The 11304-nt window shown below is 46.1% G+C and overlaps 1 protein-coding gene across 1 annotated transcript; it reads left to right on the plus strand.

Annotated features, from left to right (window-relative positions):
* Positions 1-7129: 7129 nt before the first annotated feature.
* LOC125542762 (uncharacterized) lies at positions 7130-10656 on the plus strand. The gene is made up of 10 exons (XM_048705936.2): positions 7130-7363; positions 7457-7574; positions 7908-8262; positions 8402-8435; positions 8654-8857; positions 9114-9203; positions 9514-9579; positions 9661-9752; positions 9842-9889; positions 10301-10656. The coding sequence occupies exons 3-10, from the start codon at positions 7922-7924 to the stop codon at positions 10416-10418; spliced, it is 993 nt and encodes a 330-aa protein (XP_048561893.1). The 5' UTR covers positions 7130-7363; positions 7457-7574; positions 7908-7921; the 3' UTR covers positions 10419-10656.
* The last annotated feature ends 648 nt before the right edge of the window (positions 10657-11304 follow it).

Genomic DNA, 11304 nt, shown 5'->3' on the forward strand with positions numbered 1-11304 from the left:
ATTCATCTAACCATTAACATTCTAACATTATTATCTACGTAATCTATCTAACATTAATCTAAACAACAGAAAATAGAAAATAAGTAAAAATTAACAATGTGTGTGTGTATGTACGACCGGGGGACGGCGGCGTACGGGCGGCGGCAGGCGACGACGGGGGGACGGGCGCGGCGGGAGAGAGGCGGCGGCGACGTACGGGCGCGGCGGGGGCGACAGGCGGCGGGGGCGGCGAGGGCGGCGCGCGATGGGGCGACGGGCGTGGCGAAGAAGTTTGGATCGAGAAGAACTACTGGTGGTCGATGAACTGATTTTTTCGTAGGTTCCATATATATAGGAGGGGTCTTTAGTGCCGGTTGGAGCCACCAACCGGTACTAAAGGCCAATTTTCGCCAGGCCAAGGGGCGGGAAACGGCCCCTTTAGTACCGGTTTGTGCCACAAACCGGTACTAAAGACCCCCCCCTTTAGTACCGGTTGGAGCCACCAACCGGTACTAAAGGTTGTGCGCTGCCACCCGCGATGCACAATGTTTAGTCCCACCTCGCCGAGCGAAGGGCAGCCGCACTGGTTTATAAACCCAGCCGCGGCTGCTCCTTCGAGCTTCTCTATATAGCAGGCTTCCGGGCCTAATTAACTAGGGCGCGCTGCCCTGTGAGCCTGCTGGCCCTTCTGGGCCTGCATTTGCACACCCTAGGTCTGGCAGGCCCACTGGGCAGCGCGCCAACAAATTTTTTATATATTTTTTTTCTTTTCTGCATTATTTATTTTCTTCTATTTATTTTTGAGTAGTTTTTTATATAGTTTTTTCTTTTCTGCATTATTTATTTTCTTCTATTTATTTTTGAGTAATTTTTTTGTGTAGTTTTTTTTATTTTCTGCATTATTTCTTTTCTTCTATTTATTTTCTTCTGGAAATTGAATGTTGCATACTGAACAATTAGGTAAATGACCGAAAAACAACAAATGATGTCAGAACATGTTGGAAATTGATGACGTCGCTTTGAATGCTGCATACTGAACACAAAAGAAGTCCGGAGTTCAAATAAGTTTAAAAAACATTGAAGTGGCCGTGTAACAGATGAGTTCTCGTCCGAAACCCTGATACTCCGAAAGAGTATGTCCAGTTTGTACACGAAGTGCGTCCAGTTTTTGCCGTGACCCTCTCTACTCTTTCGTGCATGCTATGCGGGTGATATGATGATACCATGCCAAGTTTCAACATTTTCAGGATTCATTTTGTAGTGATTTTCAATTTCACGATCATTTAGCTCTCTAAACAATTAGGTAAATGACCGAAAAACAACAAATGATGTCAGAACATGTTGGAAATTGATGACGTCGCTTTAAATGCTACATACTGAACACAAAAGAAGTCTGGAGTTCAAATAAGTTTAAAAAACATTGAAGTGGCCATGTAACAGATGAGTTCTCATCTGAAAACCTGATACTCTGAAAGAGTTTGTCCAGTTTGTACACGAAGTGCGTCCAGTTTTTGCCGTGACCCTCTCTACTCTTTCGCGCATGCTATGCGGGTGATATGATGATACCATGCCAAGTTTCAACATTTTTAGGATTCATTTTGTAGTGATTTTCAATTTCACGGTCATTTAGCTCTCTAAACAATTAGGTAAATGACTGAAAAACAACAAATGATGTCAGAACATGTTGGAAATTGATGATGTCGCTTTGAATGTTGCATACTGAACACAAAAGAAGTCCGGAGTTCAAATAAGTTATTAAAAATAAAAAAGAGGTGCAATGCTGGTTAATTTGCTTCAAGCCATTCGGAATAGTGTAGACTGCACTGCACATAGCTCAGTGCAATCTATGCTATTCCGCAAGGCTTGAAGCTAATCAACATGTAGGTGAGCATTGCAACTCTTCGTCATTGTCTGTGCACTCACGGCTTATAAACCGCTCATACTGCCTCTCTCTTGGCGAGGTGGGACTAAAAATCAGCTTACAAAGAAACTCTAGTACCGGTTCATGGCATGAACCGGTACTAAAGGTCTTCGTGAGGGCCCCAGACTGACCATCAGCCTCATTAGTACCGGTTCGTGGCATGAACCGGTACTAAAGGTTACCCACGAACTTGTACTAATGATGCCCGCCCGCCTAGTCGTTGGAACCGGCACTAATGGTCACATTAGTGCCGACTCAAATTCAAACCGGCACTAATGTGCTTCACATTTGACCCTTTTTCTACTAGTGATCTTGTTCTAGTATCGAGTTATAATCATTGAGTTGTAAATAAATAGAAGTGTGATGATCATCATTAATAGAGAATTGTCCCAAAAAAAGGAAAGGCCAAATAAAAAAATAAAAAGAAAGCCCAAATAAAAAAATAAATAAAAGGGACAATGCTACTATCCTTTTTACCACACTGGTGCTTCAAAGTAGCACCATAATCTTCGTGATAGAGAGTCTTTTGTTTTGTCACTTTCATATACTAGTGGGAACTTTTCATTATAGAACTTGGCTTGTATATTCCAACAATGGGCCTCCTCAAGTGCCCTAGGTCTTCGTGAGCAAGCAAGTTGGATGCACACCCACTTAGTTTCTTTTGTTGAGCTTTCATACATTTATAGCTCTAGTGCATCCGTTGCATGGCAATCCCTACTACTTGCATTGACATCAATTGATGGGCATCTCCCTAGCCCATTGATTAGCCACGTCGATGTGAGACTTTGTCCTTTTTGTCTTCTCCACATAACCCCCTCATTATATTCTATTTCACCCATAGTGCTATATCCATGGCTCACGCTCATGTATTGCGTGAAAGTTGAAAAAAGTTTGAGATTACTAAAGTGTGAAACAACTGCTTGGCTTGTCATCGGGGTTGTGCATGATGAGAGCATTCTTGTGTGATGAAAATGGAACATGACCAAACTATATGATTTTGTAGGGATGAACTTTCTTTGGCCATGTTATTTTGAGAAGACATGATTGCTTAGTTAGTATGCTTGAAGTATTATTATTTTTATGTCAATATTAAACTTTTGTCTTGAATCTTATGGATCTGAATATTCTTGCCACAATAAAGAGAACTACATGGATAAATATGTTAGGTAGCATTCCACATCAAAAATTCTGTTTTTATCATTTACCTACTCGAGGCCGAGCAGGAATTAAGCTTGGGGATGCTGATACGTCTCCAACGTATCTATAATTTTTGCTTGTTCCATGCTATTATATTATCTGTTTTGGATGTTTATGGGCTTTATTATACACTTTTATATTATTTTTGGGACTAACCTATTAACCCAGAGCCCAGTGCCAGTTTCTGTTTTTTCCTTGTTTTAGAGTATCACGGAAAAGGAAAATCAAACGGAGTCCAATTGACCTGAAACTTCACGGAACTTATTTTTGGACCAGAAGAAGCCCACGGAGTATCGGACATGGACCAGGAGAGTCCCGGGCTGCCCATGAGGGTGGGGGCACGCCCACCCCCCCTGGGCGCACCCCCCTGCCTCGTGGACAGACCGGAGATCCACCGTCGTACTTCTTCCTCCCATATATACCCATATACCCTAAAAACTTTGGGGAGCACAATAGATCGGGAGTTCCGCCGCCAGAAGCCTCCATAGCCACCGAAAACCAATCTAGACCCGTTCCGGCACCCTGCCAGAGGGGGAAATCCCTCTCCAGTGGCCATCTTCATCATCCCGGCGCTCTCCATGACGAGGAGGGAGTAGTTCTCCCTCGGGGCTGAGGGTATGTACTAGTAGCTATGTGTCTGATCTCTCTCTCAATCTCTCTCTCTCTCTCGTTCTTGAGGTGGTACGATCTTGATGTATCACGAACTTTGCTATTATAGTTGGATGTTATGATGTTTCTCCCCCTCTATATCCTTGTGATGAATTGAGTTTTCCCTTTGAAGTTATCTTATAAAATTGAGTCTTTAAGGATTTGAGAACACTTGATGTATGTCTTGCGTGGGATACCCGTGGTGACAATGGGGTATTCTATTGATCCACTTGATGTATGTTTTGGTGATCAACTTGCGGGTTCCGCCCATGAACCTATGCATAGGGGTTGGCACATGTTTTCGTCTTGACTCTCCGGTAGAAACTTTGGGGCACTCTTTAAGGTCCTATGTGTTGGTTGAATAGATGAATCTGAGATTGTGTGATGCATATCGTATAATCATACGCACGGATACTTGAGGTGACATTGGAGTATCTAGGTGACATTAGGGTTTTGGTTGATTTGTGTCTTAAGGTGTTATTCTAGTACGAACTCTAGGGTTGTTTGTGACACTTATAGGAATAGCCCAACAGATTGATTGGAAAGAATAACTTTGAGGTGGTTTCATACCCTACCATAATCTCTTCGTTCGTTCTCCTCTATTAGTGACTTTGGAGTGACTCTTTGTTGCATGTTGAGGGATAGTTATATGATCCAATTATGTTATTATTGTTGAGAGGACTTGCACTAGTGAAAGTATGAACCCTAGGCCTTGTTTCAACGCATTGTAATACCATTTGTGCCCACTTTTATCATTAGTTACCTTGCTGTTTTTATATTTTCAGATTACAAAAACCTATATCTACTATCCATATTGCACTTGTATCACCATCTCTTCGCTGAACTATCCATATTTCAGATTACAAGAAGAAGGTTGTGTAGTAGACATCATGAATCACTGGGAGCTCCGTATGCAAGCATCCTCATTGCTATCATGCACTTCTGGATTGAGGTGAATCCAAGTTTGCCGGTGCAATCCTTCTTGCACTTGAAGTAGCTGTCAAACTCCCGGATGGAATTCACAATCATGAGGAAAAGCTTTCGGCTCATCTGATAACGGCGTTGAAATACTTTGTCGCCGTGTAGTGGAGCGTCGGTGAAGTAGTCGGAGTAGAGCATGCAGTAGCCTTCGAGACGATGCCGGTTCTTTGCGTACATCCGCCCCGGTGCCGAGCCACCTCGCCGCGGCTTTTCATTGCTCGCCAGCAGGCCTCTAGGGCGGCGAGGACCATGAGATGTTTCTCTTCCTGGACGTCAGCCTCGGCTTCCTCCTCCAGCAACGCGGCGAGCGCCTCCTCGTCGTCCGAGTCCATTGCCAAGGCAGGCAAATCGCCGAACACCTTGCGGACGCGGTGGGCGCGCACCCGCCGCTACATTGCCCCTCCGCGGCCGGAACGCTGGAAAAATCGCCCAGCCGGTGGTGGAGAGGCTGCCTCAGCAAAACATCTACTCTTTTTCCGGCGCGGAATGGGCTATCTAGCGGTGGTGGGCGGTGGGCGGCGCCGGGATCAGCCGGTTGGCGGCCGAGCACGCGGGGGGTGGGAGGCGAATCTGGACGATAGGATTGACTTTTCGCCTGACGGTGTGGGTCAGACGTGCTTTTCCCTTGCGCCGGAGCCCCCGAGCGCCCCCCAGTGCGCTCGGTTCGTCCTGCGATCGCCGAGCCCAAAAACGGGCCGAGCCGGCGGATTTTGGCGTCCTGGGGGCGCGACTGGGGCGTTTTTTCAGCACCGGCACGGAAAAAGTCGCCTGGGGACCTGTTGGGGGCGCGGCTGGAGATGCTCTAAGGGGTTGTGTGACAAAGCTAAATCTGGCAGATGTTGGGTAGGGGGTCCCGAACTAAGCATCTAGATGCGATGGTAGCAAGAACGCGAGGTTTTACCCAGGTTTGGATCTCCAAGGAGATAATACCATATGTCCTACTTGTGTGTTTTTCTTTGGGTTGGAGTACAAAGTATAGATGATCTATCCCGGGATTGTTATTGTGCTTCTACGAGCCCTTCCCCTCAGTTTATATAGATATAAAGGAGGAGTTCTAGGGTTCAAGTATCCTAGTCTCCGGCGAATCTACTTCTAATACAACAAGCTTTTGGGAGCTTTCCATTGATACGCCATGGGCCGTCTGTTGTGGCCCACTAAACACGGGGTTCCTTAGCCCGAACAACTAGGCCGAGAGACAATGTGATGAGAGAACCCCCCCCCCCCCCCCCCCCCCCCCCGCTCCAAGCCGGGATACCGTCATCACACACTTAAGGGAAGAGAGCTACGAGGTTGGATTTGACTTTCACTAGTCGGATGTTATCCAACCAGGGGCCGAGTAGACCTTTGGGCATCTTGAGTCCAAGTGGGTCTCAAGTGTTGAGTCCCTGATGGGATGTCTATATAAGTGGATGGATACCCGCGGTGCGAGGTAATCGATTGATTGAAGTTGGATCAAAGGTTGGTCAGGCTATAACTACAAGAGTTGCACCTAGCGACTTCTCCATGCTCAGGCAATGCGACCGGACCTAGCAGTCTGCTTCTCGGCATTCCTATTGTACGTGTTGATGCTATTAGAGGAAGTGCGCTTGCGCGGCTCTGACGAGACTGTTCGAGGCATCCGACGATTGACTATACGTGGGAGATCGGCGATGAGGAGGACTCTGGGATGCGCTGCTCTGACTCTTGTTCCAGTGGCGCGCAGTTTATTGTTCCGCACAACAAAAGGGTTCCCAGAAGATTGGATCGAGTTCCACGCCGCATTGACGATCTCAGTAAAACTCTCCACCTTTGTCGAGAAAGCTTTAAGATTGAACCTTGTGCCCAAATGAAAATCTGCGTTGAGTTCCAGCAGAAGATGTCAAGTATCTGACAACAAACCATCTATGGAACACTATGATTTGAGTTGTGTTATACTTCAACTCTTTTGACTAGCATGTATGCAAGTCACCGCCAATGATCGATAAATCACCATTGATTTACAGAACAAATACAAGCGACAAACAATCCACTAAGTCGTCGTTGATTGTTCTTACTGCAACAACAGGACACAAGGTGCAACTCTATTGATTCTGCTGCGAGTGTTTGCAAGTGTCGCGTGGTGTATTCAGGTCGGCCGATTGCGCCAAAAATTATGAGTTATTAAGACCTAAAGGCCTCGAATGCGCGGCCTACGCTTCTAGTCTAGAATGAAAGAAACGCAATTGATTTTTGGTCAAGTGCCAATTGGACACTCCCAAACTCGTCTCTTCCTTGGTGACACTGTTTGGCGATTTGCGACTGCCCCGGGTGGCAAAGACAAAACGGCACAAGCAAACGACTCCTGCCGACGAGTCAGCCACGCCAAGTCGGAGGGAGAAGCGGAGATGTCATCGGGTCCACCACGTCACCCGCCCACATCGCCACCACCGTGGAGCGACCTGGAATCAGATACTGGATACGTGGCTCCCCACGGCCGGCCTCCCTCTTTCTTCACTCCCCCCACCCCACAGCCGCCGACTCCTGTCTGTGGCCGCGAGCGAGTGAGACTGGTAGACGGGACACCAGTCCACGACTCCCGGGCCCCGACGCTTCCGGAGATCCCTCCGTCCCTGGCGCCGGCGACCTCAGAGGAAGACCGGAAAACGGACAGTGCCGTCGGTAAAGATCGATCCACGCCCCACCCCCTGGTCCTATCCCCAGCATTTATGATTCGCGCTGTACTGATGCGCATGCGTTTCTCCGATCTGACAGCGGTAATCAGGCGGAGCTGGTGAGATAGGGAGGCGGGAGCTTGGAGAAGGCCGCTTCTTTCCTTCTTCCCCCACGCTCGTCAGGGAGTCCAGCGTGCGGGTCTACTGACGGATCACCGGTAATTAGCTCTGCTCTGTCCCCCTTTCTCTCTGTCTCCCACCTGCGCCGCGAGGCTTCTTGATGCCCGCTGTTTACTGTTCTTGTGCTCCGTGTGGGCGTGGACTGGATCACGGAATCATGGCGCAAAGCTTGCGTCTTTGCCTTTTCCGTGGGGGCACCACCTGATTCCATTCCCCTTTTTCTTTCACTGTTCGGCAAATATCTCTGTTTGTCGGCATGGAACAGGGGAAAATGGCTTTTCTCTTGGTCACATCCACAAGTATGTATATTATTATACAGTTCTGTAGAAAAGCCTGACAAAATATGTTATCATTTGTCAATTTGGTGTCAGCATTGCAATCAGCCATGGTCATGGACACCACTGACCCGGGCTACTGGCTCAACTGGAGGTTCATGCTCTGCGCGACCTGGGTCTACTCCTGTATGGCCCTGGCGTTCTACTTGATCTGGAAGTACGAGGGGCCAAGTTCGCCGGCCGGCAACGACGAGGGGGGCGACAGAGAGGAGGCTCGGCCCAGGATCGGACCCGGAGTTGTGTATCTTGAGGACTGCTGGAAGCCGTGCCTTGAGGAGATCCATCCCGCTTGGCTGCTGGCTTTTCGCCTTGTGTCGTTCTTGTTCATGGCTTCGGTGCTTGTCTCTGATGTTATTGTCGATGGATGGACCGTCTTCCTTTACTACACTCAGTAAGCTACTTCTTCCTTCCTCGTATTGCTGCCTGTGAAGTTTCGCTAACAACAGCTGAAAGATAACGCGAAGTATCCATTTCGTACCAAGTAATATTCAGAAACTTATTTGATTTTGTTTCTTCTCTACATTTGACAGGTGGACCTTCTTGCTTGTCACCTTGTACTTTGGGGTATGTTGTTTGCTACAGTAAACTTGTTGTGACCACTTATTCTTGCCTACACATGAGAATGACAACAACATGTTCTGCCAGAATTTGAACAAATGGCCAATATAAAATATTTTTTGATTGTATAGCACGCAATTTGTTGTATCCGCATGCTTCCTCATTGCCTATTTTGCTGTCACTTACTAGGTGATACCTCTAACGTGCACCTTCTTCATCTTTAGCTTGGTTCGGTGCTTTCTTTCTATGGATGTTATCAGTACGCGTGCAAGACGGCTAAATCTGATGGAGATCATGGCTCTTATATCATTGCTCCAACGGGGGAAAGTACATACGACGATTCCATCAAAAGTTCTTGTTTCAATAGAACACATAATGGTCGGGAAATTGCAGGATTTTGGGGTTATCTGTTCCAGATTATGTTTCAGGTAATTCGTCATATTTATTTAAATACAAAGTGCACATGATTTTCCGAGTTTTAACTGCTGAACAGTAGGTGTGTTGTGATTGATGGAAAAAACAAATAACATAATCTGAAAATGTAATTGCTTGACATGTAATTCTTTTACATTATTATAGCTATTCTTTAACTGAAAGCATTATGAACTTTGGCCAGCCGATGAATGGTGATGATTACAGATTTGGTGTTTGTTGCCCGCCCGATTTTGATATGCTTGTTTTCAGACAAATGCAGGTGCTGTGATGCTTACGGATATGGTGTTTTGGTTCATTCTCTACCCTTTTCTTGCCCGGAATCAGTATCAAATGAATTTTGTGAGTTTTCGATCACAGATTTTACAAACTGTATTCTCTGGGACCTTTTAAGTTAGTATTTGTTAGTCCAGAGAAATGGGAAGAATTGTTGCCACTTTTTTTTATAACCAATACTATGATTTGTTACTTCATTATTGTATTTTTTATTCTAAATCTACTCTAAAACCATACATAGAAGTCTAAATAGGACTCCTCTAGTTCCATCCTGGTTTGGAGCTGTGCTAATGAATGACTGAGTGTCTCACACATCCTTTGGTGAACATATTCTTTGGTGCATGTCTTACTACTGTTTTGTGATTGCATACTGCAGTTGCTGATTGGAACACATTCACTCAATGCTCTCTTCATAATCGGTGATACTGCTTTGAATAGCCTGGTAAATGTCTTGTGCCAGAATATATTGATCCATACCACAATCTTCTGATCTTTATATTGACCGTTTAATCTAAAATTGCAGCGTTTTCCATGGTTTAGAATATCATATTTCATGCTCTGGACAGGACTTTTTGTCAGTGTTCAGTGGATCATCCATGCTAATGTGTCGATTTGGTAATACTTTTACTTACATCTCACTTTATTATATTGAATCTTAATTGTGGAAAAAATATTCTTGTGTTTATGTTATACTATTTTTCCAGGTGGCCTTACCCATTCCTAGACTTGACATACCCTCGAGCACCTGTCTGGTAAGTTCTGCTTGACAAAAAGTACTTTTGTAGTGCTATTCTTCCATGTGCAGCTGCTTCATTAATGAATTAGTACCTTTGTATACAATCTAGACTGGGCATGGTACATACCTAGCATTCATAAGTCAAGAATGAACTTAGATATCAATCCAGAGTATGGTTGTTTGTTGGGGGATACATTTTGGGGTCAACCGTTGGTGAATAGATTATCAAGAAGACTAGTCAACAGAATTCTGAACAGCTTCATAATCTGATTACTGTTTCAGGTTCTTGCATAAATTTCGATTAAATGTTTCAGAATCTTTTTGAGATACTTGATTATAGTGAATTTTTAACATAAATCTCCATTCCTGTTTGAACTTGCAACCTTGCTGCCTTAAACTGTGATCTCAATAAACTGTACTCATGCAGGTACTTGGTGGTGGCACTGCTTCACTTCCCTTGTTATGGCCTCTTCGCCCTAGTCCTGAGGATCAAGAGATCTCTCCTGGAAAGCTGGTTCCCACATAGTTACACATACGTGAAGTAGACAAAGGAGATACACATATACTGGCACAATTTACTCCCATTTCCCCCTTGTCCTGAAAATCGCATGGAGCTTCTGCTACTACACAATGAGCCGCATTCTTCGGAGTTAGGTGCCTGTAATTCCTTGCACTTGAAAGCACGGGCTCTTTACGGGGTTCTTTACTCAAAAGTGGACGTGTGAATTGCCACGACGTATGTTCGCCAAAATTTTGAGATGCATGGCTTCTTTGAAGTTTGAACCAGGTGTTGTGCCATTTCTCTGCGGTTTTACTAAAATCCCAGTGGGGAATTTTGTGCAATCTGACGTGCGACACCCCGCCATTTGATAGCTATACTTTAGTTGCATTTCTTTTCTTGTCCCTCTGCTAATGGCCGCTTCTCCCTCCTCGCACCGCTCTCTTCCAGTCTGTCGGTGGCCATGCCGACGGAGTACCAGATGACCGCGGTGACTGGCGGACGGAGCTTCAGTGCCGTGGCCCACATGTCGATGACCCAACTGCAGGTGCAGTTACGGCACCGAAGCAGTGTCCGTGACTGGCGGAGTACCAGATAACGGCGGTGACGTGGGGCACGCTGCTACCCACCCCGTGCCGCGCTCATTGCCTGTCTGCCACCGCTCTGTGCTGCTGCTCCCCGCCGTCGGCCGCTCAAGGCCGTCGCACTGCCTCTCCAAGTCTCCATACAGTGGTGTTTTAGCTTGAATCAATCTCTTTTCGCGTGCGTGCCTGTGTGTCTCGGTGGTATCGATCTGTTTCCGCGTGCGTTGCCGTTGCCTGCGTATTGCGTAACTCGCCGGAATCAACAAACTTGCTTAGACCAACTCTAACGCGCGATCCAAACGGACGTCCGTTTTGTCCGGATTTCGTCCGTTTGGAGATGACAACGAG

The sequence above is a fragment of the Triticum urartu genome, chromosome 3A, assembly GCF_056163025.1.
Source record: "Triticum urartu cultivar PI428250 chromosome 3A, HENAU_Tu73, whole genome shotgun sequence".
Classification (NCBI taxonomy): Eukaryota; Viridiplantae; Streptophyta; class Magnoliopsida; order Poales; family Poaceae; genus Triticum; species Triticum urartu.